This window comes from Rosa rugosa, chromosome 1, assembly GCF_958449725.1.
Source record: "Rosa rugosa chromosome 1, drRosRugo1.1, whole genome shotgun sequence".
NCBI classification, from domain to species: Eukaryota; Viridiplantae; Streptophyta; class Magnoliopsida; order Rosales; family Rosaceae; genus Rosa; species Rosa rugosa.
The window spans coordinates 20,237,368-20,255,810 of NC_084820.1; the positions used below are offsets into that span (position 1 = coordinate 20,237,368).

Sequence of the window (18,443 nt, forward strand, 5' to 3'; positions counted from 1 at the left end):
AAACTGACCTTTTTTAACATTACTTCATTATTAATAATTAAGGACTAAATTAATATTACTAACAATTCATGATGGACCTTTTTATCAAGTGGGAAAATAGGTGACTTTTTTATCATTTCACACTCTAATGTGACTTTTTCCATCATTTCCCTTTTCTTTTTTTTTAAGAATAAAGTGATGCGAAATGCTGTCTTAAATAAAAATACAAAAATATATAATCTCACATACAAGATCATAATCTAAACCGAAAGAAACATCAAAATTTCAAATACGCATTTATCAGGGATGATATATATATATATATATATATATATATATATATATATATATATATATATATATATATATATATATATATATATAATTTTATTTTTTTTAAAGCATGCAATTGGGCTTTAACCATGCAAATGCGCCCCAGCCGCCCCTTGACAAATAATTAACGACATCCTTTGTGAGTTGTGAGGTACTCCAAAAACTTGTCCACGTACACATTTTGCCTCTTCCTGTCTCCAAACAACGCCTTCAACTCCTTGGCCTTCTCCCTATAAACCCTACCCTCCTCCTTCTCTATCACCATCCTCAGCGACTCCGCCACCGCCTCACTAGTAAACAATCCGTCTTGCTCGTCCCTCGGCAACTCATACCCGACCTTCTTCTCCCCGAAATACCTCGCATTCAGTCCTTGGTCATTCGACATAGGCAACAACACCAGCGGTCTTCCAAATGTTAATGCCTCCACCACCGAACTCCAACCCGAGTGACTCAGAAACACACCGAACGAGTCGTGCGCCAGTATCTTCAGCTGTGGGACCCAACTCCTGCACACCACTCCCCGCCCTTCATTTCTCTCCTCAAAACCCTCCGGCAACTTTACCGCATCCTCGCCATGTTTGGTTCTCAGCACCCAAAAGAAGGGCAAACCGGACTTCTCCAAACCTAGGGCTATTTCCGTCACTTCCTCTTGACTCGGCATCGCTTCCGTTCCGAATGCAACATACACAACCCTGTTTTTGCTCTGCCGGTCTAACCAGTCCTTTATTGACCACCACGTATCATTCTCCTCGTTGTTAGCCGTAGTCGAAAGTAGACCAACAGGTACGACCGGTTTTCCATGTACAACTCCTAGAAGGTTCAACCATTCCGGCTCGAACTCGGCACAGCTCCTCACAGCAATGACGTCACAGCCTCGCGCCGTCTCCATGAACCGATAAATGTCCGAAACGTTGGCTTCGTCTCCGGTTATTCGTTTATAGAGCCGAAGCACCTCGAACAGCCGAAACGCCACGGTGGCTGGAAAAGGGACCCATTTGGGAGAGACAGTGTAATCATCCGGTAACTTGCGATCGTCACAAGGTACTTCCGACGAGGTGGGCCCTAAGAAAACGACGCAGGCAGCGAGAAAAATACTGAAGAAGGCAGTAGGGATTCCGAGATTTCGGGTTATCTCCGGTAGCCAGTAAGGCGCGAAATCGTAGAGAAGCCAATCCGGGTTTGAAGATTTGAGGAATTGGGTAATCGGTTCCTTGAAAGAATCGTAGGCTATCTTAAGATGCGCGACCTGGTCTTCGGGTAAGTCGGAGGTGGCCTCGGCGCCTTCTGGAAGGTTCGGATTCTCGGGCAGTGGAAGCTTCACGAAGGTGATTAGGGTGGAGAGTTTAGGCGGGAGTGGTGGGAGGCGGTCGATGTTTCTTGGGGTGGAGATGAATGAAATTTGGTGGCCTTTACCGGCGATCAGCTTGGCGAGTTCGAGGTATGGGATCATATGGCCAAAGGCTAGCCATGGAAACATGGCAATATGAAGATTATTGTCTTTGTTGCTGGGCATGGTTGGGTGGACGGTGACGGACTCCATGATTTTCTTCTTTTAGACTTTCTTATCTGGTGAAGTTAACCAGTTACATAGCTTGAATTAAATAGAGGTACTGGTAGTTTTTTTAATAGATTGTCATCCCTTATAATCTTTCGAAATCTTTATATTTTAAGCTCTGGTTAATTAAATATAAGACGGAAGTGACACCAAAGCTGACTCGATGATCGATGTTGTAGGTGATTTCTTCGTTGTTTCCAGGTACACAAGATCTGCAGTCTAGAATAATGTGGTTAAACCCTGAACCCTAATTCCGTAAGAAAGAGGAAGCCCCTAAATTTTGGAAGTTCAAATGATGATTAAATCACTTGAGGGAAGAAATTAAAGCTAATAACTATAGGCTGCTCAATGAATATAAAGGTGAAAATTACATTTGATGTCAATTTTGAATTTTGTGGTTTTAGAATGTTATAATTAATTTTGATCCAATAACAAATTCCATCTAAATTCCGTCAAAATATGTGAGGGTAAATTTGTCCTTCAAATGTAAAGCATCCCAACTTGAAGAACGGTCTATGTAAAGCATCCCAACAGACCGTTCTACATCTATAAGAAGCTCTTCACCACATATCTAGATACATGAATCAAAATATATTGGATATCGAGGAAATTTCAACGGTCCAAAAAATGAATGTTTTGACGAAAATTTCGATATCGATAAATTTTTCAAAGAAATCATGGAAATTTGGAGGAAAAAAATATAGAATTTTTAAATGAAACTTTAGGAAATGTTGATTTGGTGCGTATATCGAACAAAATTGTCAAAGAAACCTGTATTGTGTATGTCATTTTCAGCAGCGATCCTGCTGGCAGACTACGGCTAGGATGAGGAACTGGAGGCGGCCGCGTTTAGGTTGGTGAGTGCTGGGATCGAACTGATGTTGGTCGCGGGCTCGAAGGCATCTGTGAGGGCAGCGTTTGCGGGCTCAGGGTCTGGGACTTTGTCGCGGGCATTGTCTGGGCTGGCATCAGCCACGATGGATGATCCTGTGTCTGCTACTGAAGATGGCCCTTAGCTCTTGGTGGGTGCGGCGTCGGAGGGAAACCTAATTGAAATTAGGGTTTGCTGCAGGGCTTCGGGGCTGTTGGTCGAGCTGGCCTATGGGCTGTGGTACTGCTGAGGGCTTTCGATAGCTGGGCTGTTTTCTGTTGTGGGTTAAGAACTTCTCTCAGGTGGGCTAGGCCCTGCAACCGTACTGTGAACCCCGGTAATTTTGTTCAATTACTTTAGATTTTCATACGGTTGATTTCGAGTTTTATTTCTGATATTTAGAAGTTGAGTTAGTCCCGAAATACTTGGGCTAGGAACTAGTAGTAAGGTTGGATTTGGTTCGATTAAATTGGGCCTGTAGGAGACTTGGGTCAGCCCACATTATTGAACATATTGAGGAAGTTTAATTAGAGCATCAGCTACCTGAGTGCATGTTGTAGATGAAGTGTATAGTTGGGAAGGAGACACGCGTCTAGGCTTTTGAACACCCACCGACTCACTCTCACCTATTTCACCTTCCTCTCTTCTAGTCTGTCCCAAAAACCATGCAGTGAAAGAAAAATCCAAACCCAGAGTTTCCTTCACCGAATCAATTACCCTCTCCTTTGTTTCATTAAAACCTTCACCAGTCTCACCCTTCTTCTTGTGTGATCCTTACCACCCACCATAGATACCAGCCATGATGGTTGTTACCTGAAGGGAAATATGGGTGTCTAACCCATCATTTGAGATTGGCCATCTTAGGCTTGGAGTTTGGATCGATTAAGGTAAGCTCTTGAGCCCAGATATGTTCTTGGTGAATTAGAATCAGGTTGTACAATTTTGATAATTTTGGTCTTGTTGGTAATTGAGATTGGACGGAGGAAGAGAGAATTGGAGAAGTGGGTTCTGGCGTTCATTGCTGCCATTGAGAGTTAGAGGCGTTGGGTGTGGGGCATCAACGAACCTATTCACTAAATTGGTCGAGGAGGTAAGCTGTCAAGATGTAATCATATTCATGGTTTTTGGTTCATGCTTGTTGAGGTGGTGACGTCCTTGTGAGAATCATGGAACAAGTTTAGTTGGTTTAACTGCTTGCTGTTAATTAAAGAATCATGAGTGGGTTTGCTTGTTGACAATTGTGGTGCTATGATGATTGATTCAATTATGGGTATAAACTTGTAGAAACGTTGTCTGAAGGTATAGCTATTCAATTGCTATTTAATTTGGGTGTTCTTGTGATTCTGGAATCAAGACAGGATATGGGTATAATTGTGTTGTTTTGGAAGTTAAAGTGGTAGGCATGATTTCCCTGTATATTTGCAGTACTTGACCAAAACTAACTCAAAGTTGTAGGCTTGGTATGGTATTAAGGTTAAATTGTGAGCTGCATGTTGGTATAATTGAGGTTTTGGTCAGGAAGTTGTGTGGAATGTTGCTAGTGCTTAATTAGAAATCAAAGGGAGGCCATGATTATAAGGTTTGGTATATGTGCTATGTTTGGTTGTAATTCATGTTTGGTCGAAAATGGTACATAGGTGAAGGATAACCATTTGTTCCTAGAACAGTTTACTAACTTAGAATTTTATCGGGTTTAGGATTCCAGTGACCCAGGCTTAATCAACGACGGTGATAACTCGGAGATTGTCTAAGCATGGATTCCAGGTAGGGGGGACTCACCCACGCCTCGCTAGAGTTTTCTTTATATTTTTGGTTTTAAGTATTGCGTGATTTACGCACGGTTTCGGTTTATTTCATTTATTTTACTTTATTCTATTTTATTTTATTTTATTTTATCGGCACGGAAATAACTATTAACGTGTCGGGGCCGTGCTATACGGTCAAGTAAGTTAGATGACTTGAGAGCAAAGGGTGGCTCTGACTTCCTTGGGTTCGATCCCCAAAACCTCCGGAGGGTTAGTTACGCCGGTCGTCCGGGTATTTCCGATCGTAATGACAGGCCCGGTACGTGTGTGTAGCTAGGTAGTGGACGCTCTCGCTACGCTTACCTGGTAAACATTCTAATTGAGGTAAGGCCGTGTAGTTGGTCTATGGGACCGGTCATCTGGTTTGTGAGCTATTGGGATCCCGTCTACGAGTCGTGTACTTTATGATTTTCTTTATGCTATGTATATGTTTTGCGCATTTCTAAGTTCGTGATAATCCTTTACTGCGTGCTATTTATAAAACCTAGTGGGGTTGAGCTCCTCTACTGGGCGATGAACGTATGTGATGCTCACCCCTACTTTCCCTCCAGGAACTGAGCAGGAGCCAGCTGAGGATCAGGCTTAGACGCTTGGGTGTTGGCATCGTCAAGTTGTGAATAGCTTCTTTTGGACTTGACTGTTGGTCTGGCAGGTGTTGATTAGTCTCCCTTCTTTTGAAATTGTGAATGTGACTTTGTTTTGTTGTGGGAACCTTGTAAATTTGTTATTATCCGCCTGCCTATCTTTTGGTGTGTGTTACTTTGCGTGAACTTGAAACCCGAACCTTGGACTCGTGACATTGTGGAATGTAAATAAAGTACTCTTTTGTTGTAAAATCTTTACACTTCCGAATCGTACTCTCAACCTCAATTGTAAACGTTCTTCTCACCACATTTCTAAAAGGCCTTGCAAGCTTTTGTGACATGGGTTTGTAGCACAAGCTGCAGGCTCGTGTTCAGAGGCTTGCGGCGCTGTAACGTGATCCTTCCGGGGCGTTACACGTACACTGTTCCATATGGTAGCTGTCGCTGTGATGGTCGCGGAGATGTACACCAAAAAACTCTATTTAGGCGTCAATGCTTTCATGATAGTTGCTTTTTGTAGGCTGTGTAAGATTGCGTTTTATTTTTTTTTTGTTTTACTTTTGCTTTTGTTTTTTGCTTTGAATAATTGCGCATCGATTTGTATTATGAATGATTTTCGGATCCTTCTAGATTGACCTTGTAAGATCGTTGATTTTTTATTAATAAAACATGATCCCAAACCCCTAATAAAAAAAAAGGATGTTGATTTGGTCAAATTATATATAGGAAAAAATACAGTTTTAGTCACTCAACTTTCGCTTGATTGACACTTTGATCACTCATGTTTATAAAATCTCACTTTAGTTACTCAACTTTAACTTCGACTATCACTTTAGTCCGCCGGTAAATTTTTCCAATAAAAAAAGTCACATGATGCCTCACATGCCATTTTTTAAGGGTTATTTTAAGATGTTGAAGAGATGTGAGACATTTGGTTTGAATATAGGTTGAAATTTTCTAAAATTATAGGACGAAAATAACTCTTAAAAAATGGCATGTGAGGTGTTATGTGACTTTTTTTATCCGAAAAATTCACTGGCGGATTAAAGTGATAGTCGGAGTTAAAGTTGAGTGACTAAAGTGAGATTTCATAAACATGAGTGACCAAAGTGTCAATCAAGCGAAAGTTGAGTGACTAAAACTATATTTTTTCCTTATATATATATATATATATATATATATATATATATATATATATATATATATATATATTTTTTTTTCAAAAGGAAATATTGAACAAATATTATTATATAGAGGAGCGCTCTAGAGCTAACCATCTTTTAGGCCAACTTTTAGGTCACATATCGGTATCTTAAGCTTTCAATTTTTAGGTCCCTATGAGTATATCACTGATGCAAATTTTCAGCCAAAATGATGATCGTTTGGGTATTCATAATCGTCATTTACTATTTATGAACATGAACTGTTCAGGTTGGACAGATTTGGTTTGTCCATAGATTTGATCTAGTTAGGTACCCAAAGAATCATCAATTTAGCTGAAAATTTGCAGAAGTGATATACTCATAGAGATCTAAAAACTGAATTGTGGAGATGCCGATATATGACCTAAAAGTTGGTCTAAAAGATGATTGCTTCTCAATATGAAGTTAATTGGTTAGCTCTAGAGCGTTCCTCACAACTAATATAGTTGAAGTCTTTCGCTCAATAATTTTTTTTTTTTTTTAGGGGAACGGAATCAGGTTCCATTGATATAACGACCTCTAGCGGTCAAGGTAGAGGAATTCAAAAATTTCTCATATTACATCTCAATGCACAAAGCAGACTGATATAGCAGAGCTATCAAAAGTAAAACCAAAAAAACTAATTAAAAAAAAAAAGTAAAAAAAAAACAAGATGTAAAAACTCCTACACCTATCCAACCCTAAATCAGAGCCACTGAACTGACAAGCATTGACGCTTAAGACCATCCTTGTGTACATCATCGCCACTCACTATTAATTATGGAAGATTACATAAGTAGGAAGATGATAGTGAATTAGAGTTATTAAAATCCTCTATTAATTGTGACAATCATCCAGACCTCCATTATTGAGGATGATGGATGCAATTAACAATGATACCATCAAGTTTCTTTGGAGCTTTTGGGCATGGCTATATATGATAGAAATGCCTCCATAGCAACCATTCACATACCATGCTTGACAAGTTGACATGCACCTCAAACAACTCGACCTCATAGGCCAAGGAATTGATTGCGTCCTCCACCCCTGGCCACATTGACAGAGGTACGCCTGCGTGCGTTGGTTATGGCTACTGCAGTTCTAGTGTTGAATAACTAATTATCAGTTGATTTGTTCAATTTTTTTTTTATTGATTGCTTTTTAGATATTTTACATGCACAAGGGCAACAACGGAATATTTACAAAAAAATTAAGATGTAGAGTGAACTTTTTTTGTTTTTTTGGAAAGGATCTACATACAAATTTTAGTAGTACTGCAAATGTTTTTTAAGAATATGTTTCACCCAGTTAAGTTAACTATGAAGTTGGGGCTTTAATCTGATTAGTCATCACTGTGTAAAGTGGACCGAAATTTAGGGGCCCAATCCACAAGTTCCTCCATTTTCCGCACACACTTTTCTTACCCTTTCTTCATAATTTTTCAGCTGCTCTCTAACCTCTCTTCATGCTGCTCTTGACCAATACGGTGCAAAACCCATAAAAACAAAGAAAAAATACAGCTTAGTCACTCAATTTTCACTTGATTGACACTTTGATCACTTATATTTATAAAATTTCACTTTAATCACTCAAATTTAACTCCGACTATCACTTTAGTTCACCGGTGTATTCATCCGATAAAAAAATCATGTGACATCTCACATGCCATTTTTTCAGGGTCATTCTCGACCAATTTCATTTCACCGTATTGACTTGTGCACTAGTCATCTAAAGATCAATTTCTCCATTTCTTCTAATTTCGTTTGGTGCAAGGTTCCCATCCCATGTATAATTGAATCTCTAACACAGTACACTGGTCTGGTAGTATTCTTATTGGTTTATTGAGAAGATATTTAAAAGATACTGAGCGTGGTCACTCAGATTCGCCAAAAACGCATTATCTGAGAAATTAATTGCTCTATAGCTAGCTGCATTTGACTCGATATAAGGCCATATATCATAGAAGTATATGGAAAACGGAAAAGAGTTTATATGAAAAAACTTAATTATGAGGCCATAAAGTACTCGAAGAAGGAAAGAAATGAAGTATATATCCCACGAACTTGATTATTAGTACTTCCACACTCACTGCTGCTTAAAACTTAACCCAAAAACAAAAAAAAATCTCACACGATCGATAGTAGTGAAAAACAGGTTCATCCAAAAAGAAATAAAAATATCATAATTAAGAGAGAGATCAAACAAGTGTGTGACCATTGCTTGAGTTTGAATCATGCAGTAACGTGCCTTCATGCTGAAAGGATAGGATATCCTTTGTGGGTTGTGAGGTACTCCAAAAACTTGTCCACGTACTCGTTTTGCCTCTCCCTGTCTCCAAACAACGGCTTCAACTCCTTGGCCTTGTCCCTATAAACCCTCCCCTCCTCCTTCTCTATCACCATCCTCAGCGACTCCGCCACCGCCTTACCCGTAAACGACCCGTCTTGCTCGTCCCTCGGCAACTCATATCCGACCTTCTTCTCCCCGAAATACCTCGCATTCAACCCCTGGTCATTTGACATGGGTAACAACACCATCGGTCTACCAAAAGTCAACGCCTCCACCACCGAGCTCCAACCCGAATGACTCAGAAACACGCCCACCGAGTCGTGAGCCAGTATCTTCAGCTGTGGGGCCCAACTCCTGCACACCACTCCCCGCTCTTCATTTCTCTCCTCGAAACTCTCCGGCAACTTAACCGCTTCCTCGCCGTGTTTGGTTCTCAGCACCCAAAAGAAGGGCAAACCGGACTTCTCCAAACCTAGGGCTATTTCCGTTGCTTCCTCTTGACTCGGCATTGCTTCTGTTCCGAAAGCCACGTACACCACCGTGTTTTTGCTCTGCCGGTCCAACCAGTCCTTTATTGACCGCCACGTTTCATTTTCGTCGTCGGCTTTCGGCGTAGTGGAGAGTACACCAACCGGCAGAACAGGTTTTCCGTGTATGACTTGTAGAAGGCTCAACCATTCTGATTCGAACTCTGCACAGCTTCTTACAGCGATCAAGTCGCAGCCTCGCAGTGTCTCCATGAACCGATACACGACCGAGACGTTTGTTTCGTCTCCGGATATTGCTTTAAAGAGCCGAAGCACCTCAAAAAATCGCCACGCCACGGTGGCCGGGAATGGCACCCACTTGGGCGGGACTACGTAATCCTCTGGTAATTTACGGTCATCAGCGGGTATTTCAGGCGAGGTGGGCCCTAGGAAGGTCACTGCGGCGGCGATCACAATGCTGAAGAAGGCGGTCGGGATCCCGAGAGTTTGGGCTATTTCTGGCACCCAGTAAGGCGCGAAGTCAAAGAGAAGCCAATCGGGGTTGGTAGATTTGAGGAATTGGGAGATCGGTTGGGCCAGACAATCGTAGGCATTCTTGAGATGGGGGACCTGGTCTTCGGGCAAGTCCGCGGTGGCCTCGGCACCTTCTGGAAGGTTCGGATTCTGGGGCAGTGGAAGCTTCACAAAGGTGATTAGGGCGGAGAGTTTTGGCGGGAGAGGCGGGAGGCGGTCGATGTTTCTTGGGGTGGAGATGAATGAGATTTTGTGGCCTTTTCCGGCGATCAACTTGGCGAGTTCGAGGTATGGGATCATGTGGCCAAAGGCTAGCCATGGGAACATGGTTATGTGTAGCTTAATGTCCTTGTTATTGTTGGGCATGGTGGGGTGGACATTGATGGACTCCATGGGGTGGACAGTGATGGACTCCATGGCTTTCTTCTACTCAGTATGCAGAAAACCAGGTCGCTTGCTTGGATTATATAGTTGTGTAGTCTTTATATTATGGATGCGACACTGCTAATCATATTCCCAAATCTCCGTCTTATTAGCTTAGACTTGGGATCTGACACTACTAAACCACAGGGGAAGAAAAGCAAAGTCCAGTATATATAGACTAAGTATTTGTCAACTTAACTATACTGTAGCTCTAGACTTTGATCAGTACCAAATTAGAATATTTACCCAAAAAAAAAAAAAAAAAACACGATCTGATTCTGGTGCTCCCTGGAAGGAAAAAGTTATGATTGGGATTTGCCAGAGATTGATAATAGACAATAATAGAGGTGAGTAGGACCTTACACCATATGCCATTATTGGTCGACATAATGACTTGGTAGTACCTTACTGCATTTTCTCAAATTTCTTAATGTGTGCTAGAATTCTTTTCCTGTTTTAGACACATCAGCTTCCTCTTGTTACATTCCTACTTCTGTCAACTACTTGGTGTTACATTCCTGCTTTTGTTTTCAGATAGAGAGATTTAGTTTTCTTATGTACATGATTTTAGAGCTCAAATTTTAAGTTTGAGAGTTAACTTGTTTCCTCAAATGTGGGACTGTAGTTATACTCTGGGCATTGGGTGACATTCTAAGCTCCTTGTCACCGTCAATTTTCCCCAATAGTCTATGTTCTTGTGGCAGTTGATTACCTAACAGTCAAATATCTAAGACTACAAAACTGATTGATGGTTAGAGACTCTAGACTATAACCTTCAGACAACACAAACATTTGAAGTTTATACCCTGAGTTGTCGGTCGACTTGAATTAGTTATAGACATTACTAACTTCAAAATCAAAATTGTATTTAATTATTTCTATCAAATTCGGTATTTCAATTTTCGATATTAATAACTTAACAATAAGTATTTCTTTAGAATATGAATTAGATAGAATCATACTAGTTTTTTTTTTTTTCAATTTTATAAATTATTGTAAATTTTGTGTTCATCTATACTTATTTTTCAATCTTCTTTGCACATATGACATAGAGTTTTACCCATTTTCATTAAAAACTAGTGATCTCAAGATCTTTTACCGATATATTCAATAATATGACTTATCATTAAAATATATATGTACTATTAATCTAGTAATAGTTATAATGTTAATACTATTATAAAAATATTTTGCTTATCTATACTATTATTAAGAAAAGAGAGCTTGTCAACCAAAACAGAAATATTTTACCAAATTAGCCCTCAAATATTAAAAAACCTTTGAACTGAAATATTCGAGAAGGATAAAAAAGCCAATTCACAAAATAAAAGAAAATATAAAGAAATTTAACAAAAAATAAAAATAAAAACAAAAAAAGGTGGAGCAGTTTTCTCCACATTTTGTTAAATAACTGTCTACGTAGTTTATCCACACCCATAGGGTGTGTTTGGTATCTAGTATTTCTTAATACACGTGTGTGTATTAAAAACTAGAAGATATTTATCAAAACTACAAACTTTTTCGTTAATTTTCAATTACCAAAAAAGCCAGTTTACCAACCCTAAAACATCGATTGTTATTCGGTCGATTCAGTATTTACCAAACCAAATGATAGTCCTACTTATGGCAGAGACTAACTCTTGTCTCTAGAGAAATCAGTAAGGAGAAATCGAGCGTAAGCGGGGAATTTCAGTCCAATTTTCATTGCAATAGCACTCTAACATAGAGGCGGATATCTAGTTTATACAAATGAAAGAAATTTAACACTTGCCACTTGATAGAAAAGTTTGGTGAGGGGATATGATTGATATAAAGATGGGAGCTAGATCTAAATCGCTACCAAGTTGACAGTGCCTATTTGATCAGTACATTGCTCCATGATCTTGTTAGGTATGTCCAGAAAAGCATCTGTCTGAACCTCTCCAGTCTCCACTAATGTTTGAGTGTTGAATATTAAATTACGTGTGAAACACAACGTGAAGCATCTGTGTGTACCTCTCCAATTATTCAACCTCATGACAAAATGTTCACAGATTCTTAAACCATAAAACTTTATAAATGGGTGAAACAGGAATTTAGCTAACTTTCAACCTATGTAGTGGTATATAAAGTATAAAGCAAGACTAGATAATCTTTATGAGAATGTTCATTTCTAGCTAATGTATCAGTCATGCAAGTATTAATTCAACTAATAAGTTAAACACTTAAACCTACAACTGTTAAAGAAGTTCATTACTGTTATCAAACTATCATTACACCAAGCACGGGTTAGTATACATTGCAAACATGCTTTTACAACATATGTAAGACATAATTAAGAAGGTCAGAACATGTAGCATGCACAGATGCGGGGAGTGTGTACCGACTGTTCAGACAGTGGCAAGTTATTTACTTGATGAGGGGAGCTATTTTGGGGAGGTCAGCGTATTTTCGTCTGAATCATGCTTTGATGAAGCATGTCCCCCCATTAATTCCTGGAAATCTTCAACCTTCACTGGTCGAGCTCTAAGAACACCAGCGTTCCTGCACGCATGAGAGAGTTCTAGAGTTTCAGTGAATCGTCATTCACATGAAGGTTCAGGAACTTTATTTCTTCCATCAGATTTTCCTTACTGTGATTGAATTTGTGCAATTTGTGAAGAAGGCATCTGTCTAAACTGATTCCCTGACTGAGCAGGGACATTTTGCATTGTAGGATTCGACATTGCAGGAATTTGCTGCTGTCTGAACTGCAATTGGGGATGTCTGTTATTGAAATTGTTGAAGGCATTACTATCCATGGGTAACTCTGATGGAGCTTCAATCTTGACCTGGACCATTGGTCTGTCCTGTACCATGTCCATACCAGCACGAGGAATAGATGGTTGAAGTCTTCGCATTCTTTCTATCTGCTGTTGTTGCTGAAATGGCACATTCTTGGATTGGGCAATTTGCTGCATTTGCTGAATCTGCTGCATTTGCTGCATCTGTGGATGCATTTGTCTCGATATCTATAGCGATTTGTGAAACTGTATGAGGAGATATGTAATACAGTCCCAAAAATAACAATCAACTATCCATGGATATACAAGAATTACTATAAAAATGTTATCAATTAATTGAAGGGATAATTACTTGTTGGGGTAGTCGAATAGGATTCTGGTGCTGTGGCTGCAACTGTGACTGCATTCCATGAATTTGCTGCTGACCTTGTGGATGGAAATTCCTGGAGCCATCCTTGACTTGATCAGCCAGAGGGCCAAAATTACTGGTGATATGGAAAAAAAAATGTGACGAGATGTGTTAGTGATGGATTCTTAGAATCCTGCATTATATTAGATCTTCCTAATTAGAAATGAACACACAGGCACAACCACTGTATAATGTTATGGAAGTGAAGTTATACAATTAGGAGTCAAAACATAATATCCAAAAATCATCTCTGTGAGGGTCACAGACTAGTAATTTTTAAATTGGCCTCACAAAATTTAAGGACAGCTTGTAAGGTAATATAGGTTTGTTATATTCAGTCTCCTAGACATTAGTTCCAACCCAACACACACCCTCTTGGAGCCCTTACTCTGTCGCGAAGCAGTAAATGAGTAAATTTGGCCCCAAGAGCAATGGAGCAAAATGTGACAACCAATATAACTATCCCACATGAGCTGGTAAGTGTTCATGTAATCAGCAATTCTGAGGCCATGCAACAATAATTTATACGGAGATAGTCTACTATTAGCTTACCTATATCCCACTGTTTGAAGGAACATCTTCAATAGTTCAATTGCTGAACACTGCTTTCTGTAACTATCAGTAAGAACTTTCAAGCTGCTACCCAATTTACAGATATGACAGCTTAGCAACTGAGAGAAAACTTCAATTGGAACTTCTGAGGAACCTTCAAATCCCACATATGTCAGCATCCGGCATCCGGGCTATTACCTTTTGAGATAACTGTGCCGCTTGCTCATGAGTAAGACAACTTTTGGTCCCTGCAGACCCATTCTTTCCACGATGTAAGCTTCCTCCTTGATCAACGCTAAGGTATTCAGGTCTTATACAAGCCTCTCAAGCATAACGGGACTCCTAGTCATAGCTTGAGGTAACGTATCAAGAACTCCATAAAATCCAACTTTTTGGACGTCTTGCACTCTATTCATAGGTGGAAGTGCACTATCAGGAACACAGTTGAACATAAACATTGTTTCTGGAAAAAAAGATGCTTCATGATCAATTGAACTACTACCATCTAAAACAGAATGTGCATTCTGTGATGCATTTTCTAGGAGGGGGTTTCCACATCCCACATACTGATCTTGTTTGAATGCTAACCACCTTTTCTTATGCTTCACAGCAAGCTTAAGATAAGCAGACATCTCCTCTGGAGTACGTTTCTCTGATTCTCGGTCTGCTGATGACAACCTAAGCGGTTTGCTAGCCCTACGCTCCCCAGCACGAACATTAAATAAAAATCATATCGCAACTCTCCCCAGCTTTTATGCTTAAGTTTTTGCTGGGATTCCTCCCACCACTCCCCTGATTTCACTCCTAGTCCTTACGAATCATTTAGAACCCGAAAGTTAAAAGTCATCACATCTATTGACAAGAATTCATTAGTTCAATTCAATTCACTAGTTTCACATAGGATATTAGATTCCAGAATCCATTTTATTATCCAACACCATTAGGTGCATTATTAGTTGTTTTACAACCCAATTCCCAAAAGTTTACAACTTGAAATCAACCAGAATAGTACCCGAAACCAAACAAAAAAAAAAATGTCAATTCTTCAGATATAACATAATTGAATTCCTCATTTGCTTCCTACTGTCATTCCAACCATAACAAATGCTTAAATGTGTCTAGAACGATTAACCGATTTCCGATACTCAATCGAATAAACAAATATCAAAACCCAGAAAGAGCATATACCTTGGACGCGTCGCGCTGTTGAACCTGAACTCCTTCTGCGGAAGAATTCTGGAGAGTGAAGTACACGTCATCAGCATGCAACTGCAAATCTGAAGCCAAGAACAAGAGGTGGGATTGAGCTTGGAAACGGCGAGCGAAGAAGAAGAAGAAGAAGAAGAAGAGAGGAATTGGAATTGGAATTGGAATTGTCTAAAAAGTACCGCGATCAGCTCCCTGGAAAGGAAAAAGTTATGATTGGGATTCGTCGGCAGAGTCAGACCATATGCCATTACGTTTGCTCTCAATTCTGGAATGCCTCCTTAACGGCAGGGGCTATTTAGTAATCTAATCTCAGTTGGTAAATCTTAGGGGCTGTTTTGTTGGAGATCCTGCCTGTGTTAGGCTGGATCTGTTGGGTGGCTGGTGAAAGCTTAGAGCAAGCTTGAAGAAACTGAGAGAAAAGAGAGAGAGAAAAGAGAAACCCTCTGTATATATGAGACGTAATTGACTAGCTTAGTTACAATGAGAATAGGTCAAGGTATATATAGGAAGCCCAATTAACCAACTAAGTAACAGAGACCACTATCTTCTAGTCACATGTTAAGAAGAGCTGCAGCACATGCATACACTGTGTGTAACAACTTACACTATGTGTAACAACCTAATAACCATGTAATAATGTGTAACACTCTAATAACCTAAAGGTAAAAAAGGAAATCCCTGATTTGACTTTTGCAATATATTCTAACACCCCTCCTCAGCTTGATGGGGAGGCGGGTCATCAAGCTGGACTAGTTGAACTGATGAAGAACAGAGAGGTGACAGATGGAGAGGACCCAACATGAGGTGATGGCAGAGGTAGACATGCTGAGGGGAGCATAGGCCTTTGGTAAACAAATCAGCAAGTTGATCATGAGTGGAGACAAACTGCAACCGGATAGAACCATCTTTAACCTTGTCTCTAGTGACAAGTAGGTTGTAATACCCCTCCTTAGCACCATCATATTTGTAAAAGAAGCTTTCGAGAAAACTAGAGAAAGGCAGCAAGCCAGCAAGTAATGTTTGTTTCAACCAGGATGAAGAAGAGGAAGTGATGGCCATAACTCCATTGATTGACAAGCTCTCCTACAATTCATCATAATTTTGACTTTCTGGAGCTCCATTGCCTGAGATACCAAGTTGCCAGTGTTGGCCAAATCCATTTGGCTTTCTATTAACTGTTGCTCAACTTGCTTGACTCTAACCATTGGTCTCATGCTTCCAGACAGTGAAGTAAAATGCTTCATTTGATCACTACTGGAAACAATATGAAAATCATCACCTTTGCTGATATTTCCCTTCCTCGAATTAATCACACTATCGATAGTAGCAGGACCATTTGTAGTGTTAAGAATAGAGGAAACTTCAAGTTCTTCATATCGTTTCATTGTACCTTCATTTCCTGTCTTAGCAGCCAATATGACATTTACTCCAAGTTCATCCTTCATTTTCTCAAAACCTGTTCCTACCAAAATCTCTCCTGGTGTAGTAGCAGTAGCACCCATAATAGAACTACTTGGCTCACTTTTATCGTTTTGTTGTGGAATACTCACATGTGCAACAGGTTTTTCAGGGGGAACAAGAATTGGTAGAATATGCATATAAAATCCATCACCTGAGTTAGAGTTTCTTGACTTATGATAAGAACTCACATTGTGTTGAGACACACCACCTTTTGATTTTGAGCAGCCTTTACTAAACTTGACATCATGTTGAGCTTGACCTTGAGATTTAGATCCACTGTATGATAGGTTACCAATAGATTGAAGGGCATTGTTTTGCTGAAAACCACCACTACTTTGCTGTTGTGAAAAACCTCCATTGTGCTGAAAATAACCATCACCATATGCAACATTGTGTACTTGTGATTGTAGTTGTCGAGTACCATTGAATGCCCCATTAACTGCACCATTACTGATAGACAATGAGGGCATCAAACCAATAATAGGTGCAGTAGTATGTGAAGTAGATGACACAAAACAATTACCAACATATGGAGATGGAAAGAATGCATTGGGTGGTGCTCCTGCATTTGATATCCCATATTGCATTTTCTGAGATGAGTTGACAAGATTATTTTGTGCAGCCATAGCAGCCAGAGGTGACAAAGGAATACTTGCAGGAGCATAGATAGACTTCACAGTTTGTTCAATCTCATCTTCAGCAATGAGCAAAAGAGATCTTAATTCTCTCATTGAAACAGGGGAGCTTAGTGTTTTGATTCTTATTACAGCTTTTATGGTAGCAAACTCTGAGGGCAAACCATGGAGAATCGAGACTACCATGTCCTCATCATCCATATAAACTCCCATTGTAGCAAGCTGATCACATATTGACTTGACTCGAAGTAAGTACCTATCAATAGAGTCTGAGCCTTTTTGGATGTTGTATAAGGAGTTTTTGAGATTCATGATGTTATACCGTGAATCATCAACATATTTCTCCTTAAGTCGACACCACATTTCCTTAGAAGACTTACTTCCAATAATGAAGCAGAGAGCATCACTGGATAGAGTAGAAGCAAGTATCGACATAATGGCAGAATCAATTTGCACCCAATTCATGTACTCCTTTTCTATATCAGATGCAACCCCATTTTCTTCCATAATCACGCGTTCTGAAGGACAAGGGACTGATCCATCGACATATCTCATTAGGCCACAACCTTTTAACAATGTCTCTACCAGAAATTTCCATGTTACATAGTTAGAGTCATCTAACTGAACTGTAATGAGATTGTAGAAATTGGATAGTAGACAATTTTGTAACATTGTATTGGTATCCATGATGCAAGGCAACCTGAAAGAGACTCAGAAATCTTCAAAGCTCATTTCTTCCAGATGATGTACATCAAAGTATACTTCGTTCTTTCACCAATTTTTCATCGATCAACAACTAGATTCTAAAAGAAACCACAAACCATGACAAAGAGAACTTCTGAACTACAATCCCCAAAATTCTAGGGTTTCAAAGTATCAAATGCTCAGAATTTCTTATGAATCAACTATTGTATCTTGTGCCAAATCAAAATCGAACAAAATGTATATGATAACAAAGCTTCGAAGCTAATCAATTTCTGTAAATTTCTCAGTAAATTTCAAGAACATGAAGATAGAGTCTTGAGAGAGGGATGCACTTATCTCTGTAGCAAATCCAAAGATCGAACACAGAGAAAGTGAAATTGAACACGAAGCTAAGCTGAAGGAGCACGATGGAGCTCGAAGAACAAACCCGAGGTCGCAACCTGGCTCGTGATACCATGAAAGCTTAGAGCAAGCTTGAAGAAACTGAGAGAAAAGAGAGAGAGAAAAGAGAAACCCTCTGTATATATGAAACGTAATTGACTAGCTTAGTTACAATGAGAATAGGTCAAGGTATATATAGGAAGCCCAATTAACCAACTAAGTAACAGAGACCACTATCTTCTAGTCACATGTCAAGAAGAGCTGCAGCACATGCATACACTGTGTGTAACAACCTACACTATGTGTAA

General features: G+C 39.7%; 3 protein-coding genes across 8 annotated transcripts; all 3 read right to left on the reverse strand.

Moving 5' to 3' along the window:
* Positions 1-365: 365 nt before the first annotated feature.
* On the reverse strand, positions 366-2,202 carry LOC133727529 (UDP-glycosyltransferase 91A1-like). The gene has a single exon (XM_062155124.1). It carries the CDS (start codon positions 1,850-1,852, stop codon positions 437-439), a length of 1,416 nt encoding a protein of 471 aa, XP_062011108.1. The 5' UTR covers positions 1,853-2,202; the 3' UTR covers positions 366-436.
* A 6,119-nt stretch (positions 2,203-8,321) lies between these two features.
* LOC133727530 (UDP-glycosyltransferase 91A1-like) lies at positions 8,322-10,301 on the reverse strand. The gene has a single exon (XM_062155125.1). It carries the CDS (start codon positions 10,013-10,015, stop codon positions 8,558-8,560), a length of 1,458 nt encoding a protein of 485 aa, XP_062011109.1. The 5' UTR covers positions 10,016-10,301; the 3' UTR covers positions 8,322-8,557.
* A 1,924-nt stretch (positions 10,302-12,225) lies between these two features.
* On the reverse strand, positions 12,226-18,254 carry LOC133723077 (uncharacterized). 6 transcript variants are annotated; one of them, XM_062149929.1, is made up of 6 exons: positions 15,133-15,431; positions 14,933-15,021; positions 13,745-14,152; positions 13,136-13,268; positions 12,635-13,011; positions 12,226-12,544 (listed from the first exon to the last, which is right to left on the reverse strand). In XM_062149929.1, the coding sequence occupies exons 3-6, from the start codon at positions 13,921-13,923 to the stop codon at positions 12,427-12,429; spliced, it is 807 nt and encodes a 268-aa protein (XP_062005913.1). In that variant the 5' UTR covers positions 13,924-14,152; positions 14,933-15,021; positions 15,133-15,431; the 3' UTR covers positions 12,226-12,426. The 6 variants fall into 6 exon arrangements, with proteins under 6 accessions (XP_062005913.1, XP_062005899.1, XP_062005909.1 ...); XM_062149915.1 differs by lacking the exon at positions 13,745-14,152 and having other exon boundaries at positions 15,133-18,254; XM_062149925.1 differs by having other exon boundaries at positions 12,226-13,011; positions 15,133-18,254.
* Positions 18,255-18,443: the final 189 nt, after the last annotated feature.